The following is a 21,621-nucleotide window of genomic DNA, read 5'->3' on the forward strand; positions in this document are numbered from 1 at the left end:
CCTATTTTGCTCTTAAAGGGACATATTTAGCTCTTAAAGGGACCCAGGTCGCTCTTAAAGGACCCAGGTTGCTCTTAAAGGGACCCATTTTGCTCTTAAATTGACATATTTCGCTCTTAAAGGGACCCAGGTCGCTCTTAAAGGGACCCAGGTTGCTCTTAAAGGGACCCATTTTTGCTCTTAAAGGGACATATTTCGCTCTTAAAGGGACCCAGGTCGCTCTTAAAGGGACCCAGGTTGCTCTTAAAGGGACCCATTTTGCTCTTAAAGGGACATATTTCGCTCTTAAAGGGACCCAGGTCGCTCTTAAAGGGACCCAGGTTGCTCTTAAAGGGACCCATTTTTGCTCTTAAAGGGACATATTTCTCTCTTAAAGGGACCCAGGTTGCTCTTAAAGGGACCCAGTTCGCTCTTAAAGGGACATATTTCGCTCTTAAAGGGACCCATTTTGCTCTTAAAGGGACCCATTTTGCTCTTAAAGGGACCCAGGTTGCTCTTAAAGGGACCCATTTTGCCCTTAAAGGGACATATTTTGCTCTTAAAGGGACCAAGGTCGCTCTTAAAGGGACATATTTCGCTGTTATAGGGACCCAGGTCGCTTTTAAAGGGACCCAGGTTGCTCTTAAAGGGACATATTTCACTCTTAAAGGGACCCATTTCCCCCCTCAAGGGACCCAGGTCGCTCTTAAAGGGACCAAGGTCGCTCTTAAAGGGACTAAGGTCACTCTTAAAGGGACCAATTTATCTCTTAAAGGGACATATTTTGCTCTTAAAGGGACATATTTCGCTCTTAAATGGACCCAGGTCGGTCTTAAAGGGAGCCATTTTGCTCTTAAAGGGACATATTTCGCTCTTAAAGGGACCCAGGTCGCTCTTAAAGGGACCCAGGTCGCTCTTAAAGGGACCCATTTTGCTCTTAAAGGGACATATTTCGCTCTTAAAGGGACCCATTTTGCTCATAAAGGGACCCAGGTTGCTCTTAAAGGGACCCATTTTGCTCTTAAAGGGACATATTTCGCTCTTAAAGGGACCCAGGTCGCTCTTAAAGGGACCCAGGTTGCTCTTAAAGGGACCCATTTTGCCCTTAAAGGGACATATTTTGCTCTTAAAGGGACCAAGGTCGCTCTTAAAGGGACCGATTTATCTCTTAAAGGAACATATTTCGCTCTTAAAGGGACCCATTTTGCTCTTAAAGGGACACATTTAGCTCTTTAAGGGACATATTTCGCTCTTAAAGGGACCAAGGTCGCTCTTAAAGGGACCGATTTTGCTCTTAAAGGGACATATTTCGCTCTTAAAGGGACATATTTTGCTCTTAAAGGGACCGAGGTCGCTCTTAAAGGGACCGATTCTGCTCTTAAAGGGACATATTTCGCTCTTAAAAGGACCCAGGTCGCTCTTAAAGGGACCCATTTTGTTCTTAAAGGGACCCAGGTTGCTCTTAAAGGGACATATTTCGCTCTTAAAGGGACCCATTTTGCTCTTAAAGGGACCCAGGTCGCTCTTAAAGGGACCGATTTTGCTCTTAAAAGGGACATATTTCGCTCTTAAAGGGACCCATTTTCCTCTTAAAGGGACCCAGGTCGCTCTTAAAGGGACCCAGGTCACTCTTAAAGGGACATATTTTGCTCATACAGGGACCCAGGTTGCTCTTAAAGAGACCCAGGTTGCTCTTAAAGGGACATATTTCGCTCTTAAAGGGACCCAGGTCGCTCTTAACCTCTTAAGGACATAGGACGTACCGGTACGTCCTATGTCCTCATTAGCACTTCAAAGCGGGGCCGCGCGGCGGCCCCGCTTTGAAGTGCCGCGATCCCGGGTGCCGCGTGTAGCCCGGGACCGCCGCTATTAGCGGGCACGGTCCGATCGCCGTGCCCGCTAATTAGCTAATCGGAGGCAGCTGTCAAAGTTGACAGCTGCCTCCGATTACCGGAGGCAACGTTTCCCTGGTGTCTAGTGGGGGAGATCGCTCCTCCGGGACCTTGTCCCGGAGGAGCGATCTCCGTTACTGATGCCGGCCGGGGACGCGTCCAAGATGGCGCCGTCCTCGGCTCGGCACTCGTTTGCTTCCGGCTGCAGCAGCCGAAAGCAAACGAGTGCCGATCTCATGGATCTCTGCAGCATATCTATGCTGCAGAGATCTCTATGAGAGATCAAAGTGTATATACTAGAAGTCCCCCAGGGGGGCTTCTAGTATATGTGTAAAAAAAAAAAAAAAGTGTTGTTAATAGTAAAAATCCCCCTCCCCTAATAAAAGTCTGAATCACCCCCCTTTTCCCAGGTTTTAAATAAAAGTAAACAAATAAATAAATAAATAAACATGTTTGGTATCGCCGCGTGCGTAATCGCCCGAACTATTAATTAATAATATTCCTGATCTCGTACGGTAAACGGCGTCAGCGCAAAAAAATCCCAAAGTGCAAAATTGCGCATTTTTGGTCGCATCAAATCCAGAAAAAATGTAATAAAAAGCGATCAAAAAGTCGTATATGCGCAATCAAGGTACCGATAGAAAGATCACATCATGGCGCAAAAAAATGACACCTCGCACAGCCCCATAGACCAAAGGATAAAAGCGCTATAAGCCTGGGAATGGAGCGATTTTAAGGAATGTATATTGGTTAACAACGGTTTGAATTTTTTACAGGCCATCAGATACAATATAAGTTATACATGTTATATATCGTTTTAATCGTAACGACTTGAGGAACATGCATAACAAGTCAGTTTTACCCCAGGGCGAATGGCGTAAAAACACATTTCCCCCAAATAAAAGAAATGCGTTTTTTTTTTCAATTTCACCACACTTTGAATTTTTTTCTGGTTTCGCAGTGTACTTTATGCAACAATTCAGCCTGTAATTGCAAAGTACAATTAGTGACGCAAGAAATAAGGGGTCATGTGGGTTTCTAGGTGGAAAAATGCAAGTGCTATGACCTTTTAAACACAAGGAGGAAAAACCGAAAACGTAAAAACGAAAATGGGCCATGTCCTTAAAGGGTTAAAGGGACACAGGTCGCTCTTAAAGGGACCCAGGTTGCTCTTAAAGGGACCCATTTTGCCCTTAAAGGGACATATTTCGCTCTTAAAGGGACCAAAGTCGCTCTTAAAGGGACCGATTTTGCTCTTAAAGGGACATATTTCGCTCTTAAAAGGGACATATTTCGCTCTTAAAGGGAACCATTTTGCTCTTAAAGGGACTCAGGTCGCTCTTAACCCCTTAAGGTCAAAGCCTATTTTCGTTTTTGCGCTTTTGCTTATTCCATTTTAAGTTTAAAAGTCCATAGCGCTTGCATTTTTTCACCTAGAGACGTATATGAGCGCTTATTTTTTGTGATACCAATTGTACTTTGTAATGACAGGCATTATTTTTCCATAACATATGCTGCGAAACCGGAAAAAAATCATTTGCGCTGTCAAATTGAAAAAAAAACGAATTTGTTCTGATTTCGGGGAGTTTTGCATTTACGCCGTTCGCCCTATGGTAAAACTGACTTGTTATGCATGTTCCTCAAGTCGTTACGATTACTATGATATATAACATGTATAACTTATATTGTATCGGATGGCCTGTAAAAAATTCAAACCATTGTTAACAAATATACGTTCCTTAAAATCGTTCCTTAAAATCGCTCCATTCCCAGGCTTATAGCGCTTTTATCCTTTGGTCTATGGGGCTGTGTGAGGTGTCAGTTTTTGCGCCATGATGTGTTCTTTCTATCGGTACCTTGATTACGCATATACGACTTTTTGATCGTTTTTTATTACATTTTTTCTGGATTTGATGCGACCAAAAATGCGCAATTTTGCACTTTGGAATTTTTTTGCGCTAACGCCGTTTACCGTGCGAGATCAGGAATGTGATTAATTAATAGTTCGGGCGATTACGCGCGCGGCGATACTAAATATGTTTATTTATTTATTTATATTTATAAAATGGGAAAAGGGGGGTGATTTGGACTTTTATTAGGGGAGGGGATTTTTTATTAATAAAAACACTTTTTTACTTTTTTTTTTTACTGTAACTAGAAGCCCCCCTGGGGGACTTGTATATAGACAGCACTGATCTCTCATAGAGATCAATGCTGTGTATATACACAGCAAAGATCGATTAGATCGGTCATAGATTACTATGGCCTGCTGCAGGCCATAGCAATCTATTGCCGAGCCGGGATCAGCGTCATTCCGACGCTGAGGCCCGGCACGGGCAGAAGAACGGATCTCCCCCCCGCGATCGCATCGCGGGGGGAGATCCGTCCCACTAGACACCAGGGACCTGCGGCGCAGTGCCTCTAAGTGCAGCTGTCAGGTTTGACAGCTGCACTTAGAGGCTTAATTAATAGAGGCACTGCCCGGCTGCACGTGTCAGCGGGGATCAGCGCCGTTCAGAGCGCGGTCCCGGCGGGACCCCGCTCTGAACACCCCGAGCGGCACCATGACGTATCAGATACGTCATGGGTCGCTAAGGGGTTAAAGGGACCCAGGTCGCTCTTAAAGGGACATATTTTGCTCTTAAAGGGACCCAGGTTGCTCTTAAAGGGACCCATTTTTCTCTTAAAGGGACATATTTCGCTCTTAAAGGGACCCAGGTCGCTCTTAAAGGGACCAAGGTCGCTCTTAAAGGGACCCATTTTGCTCTTAAAGGGACATATTTTGGTTTTAAACGGACCAAGGTCGCTCTTAAAGGGACCGATTTTTGCTCTTAAAGGGACATATTTCTCTCTTAAAGGGACCCAGGTTGCTCTTAAAGGGACCCAGTTCGCTCTTAAAGGGACATATTTCGCTCTTAAAGGGACCCATTTTGCTCTTAAAGGGACCCATTTTGCTCTTAAAGGGACCCATTTTGCCCTTAAAGGGACATATTTTGCTCTTAAAGGGACCAAGGTCGCTCTTAAAGGGACATATTTCGCTGTTATAGGGACCCAGGTCGCTTTTAAAGGGACCCAGGTTGCTCTTAAAGGGACATATTTCACTCTTAAAGGGACCCATTTCCCCCCTCAAGGGACCCAGGTCGCTCTTAAAGGGACCAAGGTCGCTCTTAAAGGGACTAAGGTCACTCTTAAAGGGACCAATTTATCTCTTAAAGGGACATATTTTGCTCTTAAAGGGACATATTTCGCTCTTAAATGGACCCAGGTCGGTCTTAAAGGGAGCCATTTTGCTCTTAAAGGGACATATTTCGCTCTTAAAGGGACCCAGGTCGCTCTTAAAGGGACCCAGGTTGCTCTTAAAGGGACCCATTTTGCTCTTAAAGGGACATATTTCGCTCTTAAAGGGACCCAGGTCGCTCTTAAAGGGACCCAGGTTGCTCTTAAAGGGACCCATTTTGCCCTTAAAGGGACATATTTTGCTCTTAAAGGGACCAAGGTCGCTCTTAAAGGGACCGATTTATCTCTTAAAGGAACATATTTCGCTCTTAAAGGGACCCATTTTGCTCTTAAAGGGACACATTTAGCTCTTTAAGGGACATATTTCGCTCTTAAAGGGACCAAGGTCGCTCTTAAAGGGACCGATTTTGCTCTTAAAGGGACATATTTCGCTCTTAAAGGGACATATTTTGCTCTTAAAGGGACCGAGGTCGCTCTTAAAGGGACCGATTCTGCTCTTAAAGGGACATATTTCGCTCTTAAAAGGACCCAGGTCGCTCTTAAAGGGACCCATTTTGTTCTTAAAGGGACCCAGGTTGCTCTTAAAGGGACATATTTCGCTCTTAAAGGGACCCATTTTGCTCTTAAAGGGACCCAGGTCGCTCTTAAAGGGACCGATTTTGCTCTTAAAAGGGACATATTTCGCTCTTAAAGGGACCCATTTTCCTCTTAAAGGGACCCAGGTCGCTCTTAAAGGGACCCAGGTCACTCTTAAAGGGACATATTTTGCTCTTAAAGGGACCGAGGTCGCTCTTAAAGGGACCGATTCTGCTCTTAAAGGGAGATATTTCGCTCTTAAAAGGACCCAGGTCGCTCTTAAAGGGACCCATTTTGTTCTTAAAGGGACCCAGGTTGCTCTTAAAGGGACATATTTCGCTCTTAAAGGGACCCATTTTGCTCTTAAAGGGACCCAGGTCGCTCTTAAAGGGACCGATTTTGCTCTTAAAAGGGACATATTTCGCTCTTAAAGGGACCCATTTTCCTCTTAAAGGGACCCAGGTCGCTCTTAAAGGGACCCAGGTCACTCTTAAAGGGACATATTTTGCTCATACAGGGACCCAGGTTGCTCTTAAAGAGACCCAGGTTGCTCTTAAAGGGACATATTTCGCTCTTAAAGGGACCCAGGTCGCTCTTAAAGGGACACAGGTCGCTCTTAAAGGGACCCAGGTTGCTCTTAAAGGGACCCATTTTGCCCTTAAAGGGACATATTTCGCTCTTAAAGGGACCAAAGTCGCTCTTAAAGGGACCGATTTTGCTCTTAAAGGGACATATTTCGCTCTTAAAAGGGACATATTTCGCTCTTAAAGGGAACCATTTTGCTCTTAAAGGGACTCAGGTCGCTCTTAACCCCTTAAGGTCAAAGCCTATTTTCGTTTTTTGCGCTTTTGCTTATTCCATTTTAAGTTTAAAAGTCCATAGCGCTTGCATTTTTTCACCTAGAGACGTATATGAGCGCTTATTTTTTGTGATACCAATTGTACTTTGTAATGACAGGCATTATTTTTCCATAACATATGCTGCGAAACCGGAAAAAAATCATTTGCGCTGTCAAATTGAAAAAAAAACGAATTTGTTCTGATTTCGGGGAGTTTTGCATTTACGCCGTTCGCCCTATGGTAAAACTGACTTGTTATGCATGTTCCTCAAGTCGTTACGATTACTATGATATATAACATGTATAACTTATATTGTATCGGATGGCCTGTAAAAAATTCAAACCATTGTTAACAAATATACGTTCCTTAAAATCGTTCCTTAAAATCGCTCCATTCCCAGGCTTATAGCGCTTTTATCCTTTGGTCTATGTGGCTGTGTGAGGTGTCAGTTTTTGCGCCATGATGTGTTCTTTCTATCGGTACCTTGATTACGCATATACGACTTTTTGATCGTTTTTTATTACATTTTTTCTGGATTTGATGCGACCAAAAATGCGCAATTTTGCACTTTGGAATTTTTTTGCGCTAACGCCGTTTACCGTGCGAGATCAGGAATGTGATTAATTAATAGTTCGGGCGATTACGCGCGCGGCGATACTAAATATGTTTATTTATTTATTTATATTTATAAAATGGGAAAAGGGGGGTGATTTGGACTTTTATTAGGGGAGGGGATTTTTTATTAATAAAAACACTTTTTTACTTTTTTTTTTACTGTAACTAGAAGCCCCCCTGGGGGACTTGTATATAGACAGCACTGATCTCTCATAGAGATCAATGCTGTGTATATACACAGCAAAGATCGATTAGATCGGTCATAGATTACTATGGCCTGCTGCAGGCCATAGCAATCTATTGCCGAGCCGGGATCAGCGTCATTCCGACGCTGAGGCCCGGCACGGGCAGAAGAACGGATCTCCCCCCCGCGATCGCATCGCGGGGGGAGATCCGTCCCACTAGACACCAGGGACCTGCGGCGCAGTGCCTCTAAGTGCAGCTGTCAGGTTTGACAGCTGCACTTAGAGGCTTAATTAATAGAGGCACTGCCCGGCTGCACGTGTCAGCGGGGATCAGCGCCGTTCAGAGCGCGGTCCCGGCGGGACCCCGCTCTGAACACCCCGAGCGGCACCATGACGTATCAGATACGTCATGGGTCGCTAAGGGGTTAAAGGGACCCAGGTCGCTCTTAAAGGGACATATTTTGCTCTTAAAGGGACCCAGGTTGCTCTTAAAGGGACCCATTTTTCTCTTAAAGGGACATATTTCGCTCTTAAAGGGACCCAGGTCGCTCTTAAAGGGACCAAGGTCGCTCTTAAAGGGACCCATTTTGCTCTTAAAGGGACATATTTTGGTCTTAAACGGACCAAGGTCGCTCTTAAAGGGACCGATTTTTGCTCTTAAAGGGACATATTTCTCTCTTAAAGGGACCCAGGTTGCTCTTAAAGAGAGCCAGTTCGCTCTTAAAGGGACATATTTCGCTCTTAAAGGGACCCATTTTGCCCTTAAAGGGACATATTTCGCTCTTAAAGGGACCAAGGTCGCTCTTAAAGGGACATATTTCGCTGTTATAGGGACCCAGGTCCCTCTTAAAGGGACCCAGGTTGCTCTTAAAGGGACATATTTCACTCTTAAAGGGACCCATTTCCCCCCTCAAGGGACCCAGGTCGCTCTTAAAGGGACCGAGGTCGCTCTTAAAGGGACTAAGGTCACTCTTAAAGGGACCAATTTATCTCTTAAAGGGACATATTTTGCTCTTAAAGGGACATATTTCGCTCTTAAATGGACCCAGGTCGGTCTTAAAGGGACCCATTTTGCTCTTAAAGGGACATATTTCGCTCTTAAAGGGACCAAGGTCGCTCTTAAAGGGACATATTTCGCTCTTATAGGGACCCAGGTCGCTCTTAAAGGGACCCAGGTCGCTCTTAAAGGGACATATTTCACTCTTAAAGGGACCCAGTTCGAGCGAAACAGGTCTCTTTAAGAGTGAAATATTTCCTTTAAAGGGACCCAGATCACTCTTAAAGGGACCCATTTCGCTCTTAAAGGGACCCAGGTCACTCTTAAAGGGACATATTTCGCTCTTAAAGGGACCCATTTACCCCCTCAAGGGACCCAGATCGCTCTTAAAGGGACCCGGGTCGCTCTTACAGATACTTAGTTCGCTCTTAAAGGGACCTATTTAGAGCGGCTTGGGTCCCTTTAAGAGCGACTTGGGTACCGTTCCTTTAAGAGCGGCTTGGGTACCGTCCCTTTAAGAGCAGCTTGGATCCCGTACCTGCTACATGGCTGCCTCAGCTCTGCTATTTTACTGACTGAACTCTGCTACTTATAATGGTAAAGACAATTGCTTGGTTACCATGACAATCTTCCTCATGTCAGTGACACAAAATCGTTAAGGACCTTCCATATATTACATCTTCTATTGGCCAATAGTGGACATGTGACTGTGGATGGTGTGATACAATGCATGACGAGACCTTAGAGTTCCTATTGGCTGCTATATTTCAGCTATTTGCATATGTGCTGTGATTGGCTGTCAGCGGTTAGAGTGTGGCCATTATTTGCAATGGGCCATTATTTTCTATGGGAAATTTGGGGTCTTTAAACGTAAATTTCTTAAAAACGACAAATCCGATCGAAACGAAAAATAGATAGCACACCACACACCGCCGAGGGCTTCGAAACGCAGTTTGAACGGAGTCTGTGCGCAAAGCGGTTCGGGCTGTAGAAGAAGAAGAAGAAAGAAACGGAAGAAGAAGAAGAATACGGATTACAATATAGTGCTTTTCAAGCACTATAATAAAAACAATAAAACAATAAAAACTAGGCACCACGGGTGCCTAGTGGTAAATACGGCCCTGGGTAGGGGGATGATCATGTGATCATGTGAATGGCCACATTTACTTTAATGGTCCCTAAAATTGTCTGTGGATGCGGATCCGCAACCACGGACAATTTCACGGGACGTGTGAATAAGGTCTAAGGCTATGTTCACACACTGTTAAAATTTAGTAGATGGCAGTCATTAATTTTTTAAACAACAGTTGTGGCTTTAAAATAACGGCGATTTGCCATTAAATAGCAGCCATCCACTCAATTTCAACATTGTGTGAACATGGCCTTTCTGTATTTTTAACCCATTCCTGGTTTTGGTTGCAAAATACTGAGCAAAAATACTGTGTGGGAACATAGCCTACAGATGCTTTTTTTTTTTTTTTTCTTCTGTGTCTGGTCAACATGTCACTGTCAAGATTTTGCCCAATAACCTTTTTTGGATTATAGACCAGTAAGATTTTTTCTGTTGCAGTCTGTAGCAGTCACTCACCTCTTCCTTGTCTGATTGTTTGAAGTGATTAATTCTTTGCATGAAAGGATGGCCAGCCAATACCCATTCCTTCTGGACCAAACTCTGGAAACCAGACAGAGTTCTTGAGTAGGGGTCAGATATCACCTGCACCAAAGATGTCAGCAGGCAGTTTAAATCGCGGTCCTCAAACTCTGTGTTGTAAAAGAAAATAGATGCACTTTATATTGCTATAATACAGAAAAGCCAAAACTCAGTTGTCCTAAGGTTTACATGCAACAACCACCACAGATATCAATGAAGAGAGCCATGCACAAGTGCAAGCACCTCTTCTTGAAACTCTATGGGAACATCAGTCAGACAGATTAAGTAAACAGGATTCATGGGACCCCAGTTCCCCTGAATGAGGAGAGGCCCTTAGATATGAACTAAACCACTCATTCCTGTGTGTGTACATAACTAGTCACATTAATTCTACATTATATGCTTTCTGTGATTCTCAAAGTAGATGAAACATGTATTATTTACCAGTCTGAGTTTCCAGCATGCCCTGAAGTTAGTGAGATTCCAATATGCCTTATTATTAAGCATTAGCACATGTATTTAAAGTGCAACTGTCGTGAATTTTTTTTTTTGCAGAAATCAATAGTACAGGAGATTTTAAGAAACTTTGTAATTAGGTTTATTAGTTGAAAAATGCATTTTTATCATGAAAAAGCAGTTTAAAGCTCTACCCCCTGTCTTCATTGTTCTCCTATGGAGAGAGCTAAATAAAAGACTAAACAGGACAACAAAGAGTTAATCTACAAATACCTCACCCTTTATCTCCTCTGACAGTCACCACTGACCTCTCTGAGCTCTGATTACAGCTGTCACCCACTTCCCTGCCTGTAATCTTCTGTTATCTGCTTTCTGCTGTCGGCTAACTCCCTCCTTCCTCCTTCCCCTCCCTTCTCTATAGACCAGACTGGGTATGTCTGATGCAACAAGTCACAATTTCCTGATTTTTTTGCAGGGGATGGAAAAGAGGAGGGAGCGGGGGGGGGGGACCTGGGAAAAGGCTTTTTAAATGCAGATAATGGCATATTTGGCTAATAAACCCAATTACAAAGTTTCTTACAATCGCCTGGACTATTGATTTCTGCAAAAAAATAAATAAAAAAATACGACAGTGACGAACACTTCAGACTATACCTGAGGGATTCTCCCTTTGGTCCTCTTTGTTGTTCTTGGAAGAAATCATGTTGAGTATAGTACCATGTTCTATTGTTTAAAAAATTAGGCTATGTTCACACAATGTAAGCTATGTAATAATCACGGCCATTGTTGCCGATTTGCAGCGGAAAACCCTGTCCACACAATGGAGCGTGCAGCTCCAGCCGCACGCTCCATTGAGAGCAAAGGGGGATTCTATTGCGTGTGCGCACAGCGGCGATAAAGATCATCCGACTGGTACTGCAGAAATCAATAGTTTGAGCGGTTTTAAAAAACTCTGTAGTAGGTTTTATTAGCCTCCTTCTCATTTCTTATCTGTGTATTATCAGGCAAAGCCGTCTTCATTACAAAGGAGCAAAGTGAACACAGTTTTGCTGCGTCCATTATAACCTATGGAGGACTCGAGGGGATGGGGGAGAAAAGAGAAACAGCTGTACAGTTTGGAGACGAGGCTCATAAAAAGCTGGATTCAGAGGTCAGAAAGATCACTGCTTATCTAGGAGCTTGGTTAGAGAAGATTGCAGGAGCAGGGCTGCCTTTTCTCACCTCTCTGTTTTCACTCATCCCCTTGACCCCTCCTTTCTCCATAGAGCATAATGGACACAGACATCCTGCTTCTTCTGAAGTGAGGGGGGAGGTAGGAAAACTATTGATATTGATTGATTTCTAAAAAAAATTACATTTAAATGACAGTTATGCTTTAAAATAGCCAGCAATGGAGATTGCTTTTCCCCAAAACAGCATGCTTAAGTAGGAGAATACAGTAGATTTGTTAAGTTACTATAAGGTTTAGTTTACCTTGAAGAACAATGGATCTATTGCCTTCACTCAATAACATAGAGACTTCACTGGCTTTTTTCAGACATGACCTGCAACAAAGATAATGGAGCACCCATTGAAGCTTACTAGAAATTGTATCTGTTATCAGAACTATGCCTGATGGTGAAAATAGAGCTGGTTGTCAAATCAGGTCAATGTATAATGCATCAAGAGCGGATATTCAACTAACTACTGTGTCAGTACAGCAAGGAACCACTGGGTGTTGGACAAAATTCTACATGTCACTGGGTCCAGCACAGCATAAATTGTATTGGGCAAGACTATTTCTGCTAACTTGAGTAGACACATGGGTAGTTATTCCACATGTTAAATTGGCTGCTTGATCAACATTTCCTTTACCCACAGGATAAATTGCAAGTGTATGACAGTGGCCAGTCCGACTGCTGGATCATAAAAGTTAATGGTTGGACAACCTAATGCATCAAACACTTCCCTCCGACAGAATTAGATCAGTATTGGATAATGCTGCTAAAGAGAGCTTAAAACATCTTATTTCTATTAATGTGAATGGTTTTTTATATCTTCTCATTGTCATCTGCATTGGCACTTAGAGTACCTTCCATTGTTACAGTTCCATTGTTTAGGGTGTACCTCTGTCCAGTAGTACCCACAATTCTAGCACATTATAGCTACAGACTCATGCTTTACCTCTTTCCTACTTCCATAATTTTCTAATTCCTGGAGTTGTAATCCTATCCCCCGAGTTACAAATAATTCAAATGACAATCAAGCTCTGCCCTCGCTACTCCAGAAACTGCCATGTACACATCCGTGACTGATATCATCTAGTCAAATAACACTACTGTACTTTTATAAGATGCCAGCTTTAGACTTTAGCCCCCTTTAAGAGTTACCTCACATGATCCAGCCAGTGAGTTCCTTCTAGAGATGACAGCCATTTGTCATTAGGCACGGGTGTAGAGGTATCTAGAAGAAGCATATACAATCCTTAGATTTACATTGTTTTTTATTCAAATTATTAAATCTCTTAATGAAATATAGTACATTGTGCACCCCTAATAAGGTATAAAGTACTGCACCCAACTTAATGAGGTAAACGCACTGCACCCCCTAAGTATATTATAGTCTCTATTTTGTATCCTAACAAAATCCTTCACTGCTGTATTCACCTCATAAGTTTATTTTCTAGATTTATAATTATATCAATGTAAAATTGGCATCTAATAGAGCTTATTATTCTGTTTGCAGATTGTTTTTAACTACTGTACCTTTAACTACATTTTTTATTAGGTATAAAAAGCCAGTGGGGTACCGACAGAGCAGCATCTAGACCCTTATAAGGTCATAGTAGTATCCCGTCTCATGGTGTTGTACCCATATATGATGACACTACAGATGAGCGGACCAAAATTCCCAAAAAGTTTGCACAAACCAGTCCAAAATGGCGGCCACATATTGCATTATATCAAAAGCCCAGGTGCAAGGGGTTATCCATAATCCCTGCAAGGCTCCTCCCCGTAATGTCACACTTTCTCCTCTACTTTATATATAATGGATCAAGTCGGCTCCTGTACAGTTAACTGACCACATACATTTACACTTGCTAGAGGCAGGGTTAGAGAGGGTTATAGAAGGTTGATCACGGACAGATAAAGGATAGTGTAATAGAAGCTGTGTAGCTGTGAAATGGCTCCTGTCCTGTCACTTTGTGTGTCAGTACACGCTGTCCACAGCTCTTGTAGGTGAAGTTAATGCATTGAGTGAGCTGCCAGATTACGTCAGGTGGCCTGTTTTGAAACCATGCCAGGCAGAATAATAACTGTCAATGTGAATAATAGTTATTCTGCCGCCAGACACTGTTTTTAAACAGACAACCTGACGGTACCTGACAGGAGAGCTGTAGACCTTGGTGGATCACTGAGGTACTATCACCTAGGTGCTTGTAATATTAATGGATCTCGTCTCAGCTAGTATTGTCGCAAAAGATTCAGCCCCACTGCAGTTGAGATATAGTAAATACAGACTTATTAGGGGTTAGAATTTTGCTGCTCCAGCCCCCCCCCCCCCCCCCCCAACACGTTTCAGCGCAGTAGTGCCTTTGCCAAATGGACTCTAATACAAAAACGCCAGCGCTGGGGTGATATCACAATATTAGCGCTACCAATAGAGTTGCAGGATTGCAATATACCAAGCATCTAAGTCCTGCTCTAACACATGTCAATAACCGGCCAATGCTGGCTTTAGTAATCCAGCCAATCAGGGGCTGCACCACACTGGCTGTATCAGACCATGTGGTCTACCATGTATGCGCAGACTGAGCTGTGCTAATAGTCAACGATTGAACATTTCTAAGTGTCAATTCGCTTGTACAGATTCAGATCCCAACATTGATACTAACTAGAAGGACATGTGTGCAAAACATGTACCCAATTAATTTTTAACTTATTGTCTAAATTTTCCCTCTTGGACCCAGTTTTGGCTGTAATAGACTCTAGACTTGTAATGCCGATACTGAACCCCCATGGACTTCTCTTATATGTCTAGCCAGTGACGTATAAATGCGTGTATTGATGTTACAGACATGATTTGTGAAGCATATGTCGAATGCTGTTCTGAAAAGACCACAATGTCCTCCCATCACCCCAGAAAAAGATTTTCAAAATTTGGCGCACAGGCTGTGCCCATCACTGTGCCTTTAAACTAAAGAAAAAATTGATGATCAAACAAAAAATTATTGTGTGTGAGAAGGTAATGTAAAAGTTTCAAGAAATCATTGTGCTTTGAAATTGTGTGCGTTTTGTGTTGAGGAAGTGACATACCGCATTGAATATCATGATCGTATGATTCAACATCAAGACTCGCTATCAGTATTGCTAGGGAAGGTGATCTCCTGGAGTCTGATCACAGTGTCCTTTATATCTTTTACATATGACAGTTAGAGATGAGCGAACCTCGAGCATGCTCGAGTCCATCCAAACCCGAACTTTCGGCATTTGATTAGCGGTGGCTGCTGAAGTTGGATAAAGCCCTAAGGCTATGTGGAAAACATAGATATAGTAATTGGCTGTATCCATGTTTTCCAGACAACCTTAGAGCTTTATCCAACTTCAGCAGCCCCCGCTAATCAAATGCCAATCATTTGGGTTCGGATGGACTCAAACCCGAACCCGGTTCGCTCATCTCTAATGACAGTAAAATCAATATGGAAGGGGCCAAGAAGACATTCACATACACACTGATATTTTGCATAAGGCTGTCATTTCCGGATACAATCTGGCGACCAGGGACAAAAAGACTCCTCTTATAAATTTTGGGTAAAGCATAGAAAGTAAGTGTAAGATTAAACAAAAACCTAACTCGTCTCGGGAAATAAGATTTTCATCCTTCACATTCAGGAGTAGTTTTGAGCTCAGCAAGGTAAGCTGTAGTAGGATTTGTCTGCAATCTTGTCTATGCCTCCCTATCATCCAATAAACGTAATACCATTTGTTTGTACTCCTTTCTATCCATTATGACAATGTTTCCACCTTTGTCAGACAATTTCAGTATTATCTTCCAGTTCTTTTAACTTTTTTTTTTGAGACGTGTAAGATTGGGTGGCAGATCTCTTCTCAGTTTTAATTCTTCAATGTCCTTGCATACCAAATGTACAAATGTTTTGACATTGGAATATTGACTAAAAGGCAGAGTCAACTGCGATCTTTGTCTGGAGAATGGGGGACCCAGGGTTTTAGAACCACTATCCCCCTCTGATTGGAGTTTTACTAAGATAGCTAATGCTTGAGCTTCTCTGTTTTGTAAAGTCTGACTAGATACTTGAACATCTTATGAAGTGCCAGTTTTTTGGTAAAAAGGTTGAAATACTTTATCCAACTGAATTTATTTAGAGGTGGAACAGGAGTAAAAGCGAGGCCCTTCCTGAAGGCTGTAAGATGATCTTGACTAAGGGAGATAGATGTCAAATTAAAAATTTGTAAGCCTTGTGAATTTGGGTCATTACTTAGACTGGGCATATGTACCCCCTTCTCTCCCGGTCTTTCAGGTCCCAGGGTAGTGCTCCCTGCCCTAGAAAAGGAGATTGAGAGGAGATGTCTCAGATAGTGGGCACCGTCGTCATTGGTGTAGTCATGGTCATTTTAGGTTGATGCACAAATGGAACTATGTGCAGTATGGACAATAGAGAAGACAGTAAAGATGAGCATGTAGACCTAGAAGGGGTGCATGGTTTTGATGCAACAGCAATACTAGAGGTCTGGTCTAATTTGATCAATTTTAAGCTGTTATGTTGTCAGTTAAAAAATGACGGTTTGCTGAATCCTTTGATGACCAAGCCAATTTTTTTTTTGCACTTTTGGTTTTTCCTCCTTGTGTTTAAAAGCCCATAGCGCTTACATTTATTCACCTACAGACTCACACGAGCCCTTATTTTTTGTGATACCAATTGTACTTTGCAATGACTGACCTAATTTTTCTATCGGCTGTGTAAGGTACATACTTTTTATCAATAGCAGCTTGCGTATTTGTGACTTTTTAATCACTCTTTATTACAATATTTCCAGATTTGATGTGACAAAAAAGATAGTTTTTTTTGCGCTTGATGTGATAATTTAATAGGCCCGGTGATTCCGCATGCATTGCATGTTTATTTTTTAATTTATTTATAAAATTGGAAAAGGGGGGGTGATTTAAACTTTTATTACTGGATGGGATTTTTTCTTAATGAAAGAACTTTTTTTTTTTTTAACAATGTAACTAGAAGTCCCCCTTGAGGAGTTCTATAATCACTGCACTGATCATGGTGCAGCATGATGTATCCATATGTCATGGGTTGTCAATGGGTTAATAAATCTGTTGGTTTTAAAGGACACATTCATGACACACCCATGACATGCCCACTTTTCAGGTTTTTGGAGAAAAATTATTGGTTGATTATGGGTTTTTGCAAAAGTTGTGTCATACGCGTAGTAAATATGCTGGAACACTAAACAGACAGGGAAAATGTACAAAAAAACATCAAACAGGAACGTATTCGTAATCAGCCCCATTGTTTCCAGTATCGGAGTTCGTAAAGAATAGAGATGAGCGAGTAGTGAAATATTCAACTTTCGAGAATTTGAATCGAATGGGCACCGATATTCGACTATTCGAATAAGTATTCGATTATAGTCTATGGGGAAAAAATTTGCAGCACTTGGAAATCAAAAATTCTAAATCAAAAGTCCTCCATGAAACCTCCCTAAATGATGCAAACACCTTCAGAATGACATTAGGTACATTAGGGGGAGCATGCCTTGGTGCACCCAACACCCCAAAATCGCAGTATAATGCCACTCTGCAGTTGCGAAGGAAAAATATTTACAAACGCTTTACGAACATTTATGGCAATGCTCACACATTTCGTTCGTATTTCTTGTGCAGTGTTACATACATGATTCCAATGTGTGTCCGCAGAGCGTCATGTTATTCGTGTGTATCACTCTTAATGCTGTACGAACGTTACTGGAACAGTGTGTATAACGTGCCTTTTTCTGGGCTACTGGAACAATATGTATCTAGTGCCTTTTACTGGGCTACTGAAACAGTATATATCAAGTGCCCTTAGTGGGCTACTGAAACAATATGTATAACGTGCCCTGGTGTTAAACAGGGACACTATAAGTCACTTGTACACACAGGGTACTAGAATGAATACAGCTGCTGCTGTTGATGCTGCTGTTATATCATCTATTTCTCAGCATTGAGAAGTGCTTTTGATTCAGAGATGACTTTTTCGCTGTATCTTAGCCCTGAAAAGGACTTTTGGGTTCTGTAGTAAGCCTGTCTAACCAAAACGCTACTAAAACCTCCCTCTCTCTTGCAAGCTCTTTCCCTGGCTAGGTTGAAAGCTCCTCTGCGGTTGAGAGGCGGGAGACAAGTATTTAAGATTCGAGGTCATGTGGCTCAGCCATCATAGACGCCATTTTCGCACTGCGTGCGTACTCCCAGGGTCCCTCACGGCCTCCCTGCATGGTCACTGGATTAAAAAAAGCACCAACTGTGATGGGAGGGATTTCAAATGTTCCCCGCGTATTTGCCTCACTACTCGATTGAATTCAAATCTTTCGAATACTGCAATATTCAATCGAATACCTACTCGATCGAATCGTATTCGCTCATCTCTATTAAAGAACTCAGATCTGTGATTGCTGCCCCCCCCCCTAACGGTTCTGTATATCCAACCCCTCCTTACAGGAGATGTTCCTGATGATTGGAGAACGGCCAATGTTATACCCATCCACAAGAAGGGCATTAGAGAAGAGCCCAGTAACTACAGGCCAGTTAGTTTAACATCTGTAGTGGTAAAAATTATGGAAACACCTCTAAAAAACAAGATACTGGTGCATCTAAGAATCAACAATTTGATGGATCCAAACCAGTATGGCTTTACTGCAGGCAGATCATGGCAGACTAATCTCATTGATTTCTTTGTTTATGTCACAAAAGTGCTGGATAAAGATGGTTCCATGGATAACGCCTATCTGGACCTCAGCAGCACCTTTGATACATTTCAGGGAAGTGAATTGCCATCTAAAGGGAAAAAGGGTCTTTAACCCCTTCAAGACTGCAGTCATTGATGCACGGATTTCCAGGTCAAATTAATGCAGTGTTGCTCCACGCCTTCTAAGAGCCAAATTGCTTTTATTATTCCACTCATTAAATAAGTTGAAGCCTGGATGCTTTTCTTGAAAAATATGTTACAAGTTATGGGCAGTAGATTTCTGGTTATACGTTGATCCAGGGATTTATTCTGATTGCCATTGGAGTTGGGAAGGAATTTTCTCCCTGTGATGGGGCAATTGTCATCTGCTTCATAGGGGTTTTTTCCTGGATCAACACAGTAGGGTTTCCTTAGGTTGAACTTGATGGACTCTTGTCTTCTTTCAACCTTAATAACTATGCTATGTTCGGTCACGTAGCCTAATATTATTTCTGCGGTTGCGGTTCTCAGCATCCTCCTAACGCCCCATCATCTATTCTATCTTTAGCAACAGGTACTGAATAACAGTTTGATGAGTAGATTATTGTGATCTCAGTTCATTATGTCATCATGAATCAATGTCATCAAAGCGCACCCGAATATCCTGTTTCAGAGTACGGAGTTCTTTTTTCTAGGTGTACTTGATGCGGCTGACATATTTCTTTAAGTCCTGCTTTGTCAACAGAGACCTAATATAGCATCTGTGATGATCGCCACTCTCAGACCAGTGCTGTGCACTGATTGGCTGAGCGGGACCGGAGCCGGGACCCTGACATGCAGCCGCGTCACCAGAGCAGGTAATGTATGCTCTCGGCTGCGGGGCTACAGATGGCGGGGCTGCGGGCGACAGGGGGTTAAAGCACATATTCACAGCGGGATGTCAATCCGGCTGCGAGTATGTTCTCTATAGAAATGAATGGGACTGGATCCGCAGCAGATCTCGCTGCAAACTCGCAGCGTGAGATCCACTGTGGATCCAGTAGGTGTGAAGGCACCCTAACATGATGAATGCCCCCCCTAGCCTCCCACACGCTGTCATACATCCTGAGCCTAATGGAAAAGTCCCAAGTATCACTATGTTAAACATCACTGGAATACAAGATATTAAACATAAGTGTTTAACTGAAGTCAATGGTCTTACCGCTACAACACAAGGCACGTAACTTGAGGAAAGAGGCCTGGATATCGGCTACAAAAGGCAGGTCCTCACATGTGTCAATAACCACACACTGCGTGTGGTTGCCAAATAACAGTGATCTTATAGACCTGGAAGATCAAATCAATAATTAGTAACCAGCCAGGAGATTAACTCTTCTAAAAAGCAATGAATTTTGTTACAAAAGGTTAGTGAATATTCAATTGGACAGCTCACAGTGTTGTAGCTTCATGTATAAAATGACACAGAGAAAACAGAGACAATGAGATGTAACAGAATACAAGGGAGATGTGTATTTTCAAAGAAATCTCTGGACAGGAGGTCATGACATGAAATTGGAGAATGACAGGATGGATTAGCTTACAGGCGCTACTCTCTAGTGTAAGCAATAAACCAATGCTTCATCACCATATAACATGAAAGTGTGAGGGTGTACAGTGCAGCCATTTTGTGTATAAAATCATGACTGTCCAATAACCTAAGTTGCTAAAGAAAGATGACTCAAGAAATATGTTGTGGGGGCATGGACGCTGCAAAATAGGCAATATATGTGATAATGAATGGCAGTACCCATGCTATTGTTTGATATCATCTTTCCAAGACTGTGTAGATGGTTATTAAGAAGAGATACGTCATATGACATATCAAAAGTTTTTGCAAACAACACTTTAAAGAGACATGCGGTTTAAAGGGAATCTGATAATTGTTATCAAAATGCTGGAAAGCTGTGAAAATTTACAAAATGAGGGATTTGACTATAACTAGATGTTTCTATCAAATATTAAAGTTTTGACTTTTCAACTTTGCAATACCATTTTTTAGCTCCACCAACAGAAAATAATTTACATAGACAACAATGCAACAGCGCCCATATCTTTTTATAGTATGTTATTAATCTACTATGTATAAATACAATAACTATAGAATGCTATTAGGATTTTTTAAAGATTTACAAAGTATATTTTCTTCATCATTATATAAAAGCCCTCATGACAGCTAACTATTCTGAGCCTGAGAATTTGAGGTTTCTAATCATACTTGTGTAAAATAACTGTGCCTCTAGTACACTGACAGTCCAGTCTCTGTGCTGTTACCTCACATCCTCTTTATCAGGGTCTGTGTTTGTTTGGAATCCAGCTGATCTTAGCAGATCGCTTCCACCAGGGTGGTGCCATGACCACCTCTAAAACATAAGACACAAAATGACAACATCATATTGTTGCACAATAGTCATGCATTACCAGTAGTACTCTACAGGAAGAGCTGGATGATACTCACAGGAATACGCCTCTGCTGGAAGTGTGCAAATGTTTTTTTCAAATCATTGTCCAGCAGCTTGCAAGGAACCACAAAATATTTGGAAAGGCTGAAAATATATGTAGGACAGGAACATTAAAGGGGTACTCTGACATGAGGTAAAAAAAACTACATAACTTAAAGGGGAACTCCAGGTAGAGATTAAAAAATGAAACTTCTGCTAAAGCATAAAGCATTACTTACCTATCTATCCCAGTTTTGAAACTACCAAAAATCCATTTGTTTTGGGGGTTTTTGTTCTGTTCTGTTTTGTCTTTTGGTACTTCCTGGTTGATCAGATCCCAGAATGCAGTACTGGTTCCAGAATGCAATGCTTTCCCTCAGCTGTTCATCACAGTCCTCCACCCTGCCCATTCCCCGCCCAAATCTGCTGCAGAACATCTAGGCTGTGTTCACAAATTGCAGTTTCATCGTGTTACTGAATTATTTGCAGTACTTTATCATTTCATTGTTGTCACACCCACACACACACTGCACGCTGTATTCTCTACCTGTAACGCTGATATTGGAATAAAGTAAAGAACTTTTTGATTTTTTTTTTTATCTTTTCCTTTCCACGCACATATTATGATCTTTTATCTTTTGAAGTTGAGCTCCACAATAAGGCTCTGATCCTCTCTGCCATATAGCATCATTTACTTGTGTTACTGCATCATTTTTGTGAATACGCTGCAGTACTGCAATGACACTCCAACATGTGTGAACACAGCCCTAATTTCAGTGCACAC

General features: G+C 42.1%; 1 protein-coding gene across 2 annotated transcripts in view; it reads right to left on the reverse strand.

Annotated features, from left to right (window-relative positions):
- MTMR11 (myotubularin related protein 11) overlaps positions 1-21,621 on the reverse strand; it is a 124,325-nt gene that overhangs the window by 36,599 nt on the left and 66,105 nt on the right. For both annotated transcript variants that reach the window (XM_069950988.1, XM_069950986.1), the window contains exons 8-13: positions 20,855-20,942; positions 20,671-20,759; positions 19,562-19,686; positions 12,797-12,869; positions 11,901-11,971; positions 9,909-10,081 (exon numbers count right to left, since the gene is read on the reverse strand). In XM_069950988.1, the coding sequence (XP_069807089.1) occupies positions 9,909-10,081; positions 11,901-11,971; positions 12,797-12,869; positions 19,562-19,686; positions 20,671-20,759; positions 20,855-20,942 (619 nt within the window). The remainder of the gene's footprint in view (positions 1-9,908; positions 10,082-11,900; positions 11,972-12,796; positions 12,870-19,561; positions 19,687-20,670; positions 20,760-20,854; positions 20,943-21,621) is intronic.

The sequence above is a fragment of the Dendropsophus ebraccatus genome, chromosome 13, assembly GCF_027789765.1.
Source record: "Dendropsophus ebraccatus isolate aDenEbr1 chromosome 13, aDenEbr1.pat, whole genome shotgun sequence".
In the NCBI taxonomy this organism is placed as follows: Eukaryota; Metazoa; Chordata; class Amphibia; order Anura; family Hylidae; genus Dendropsophus; species Dendropsophus ebraccatus.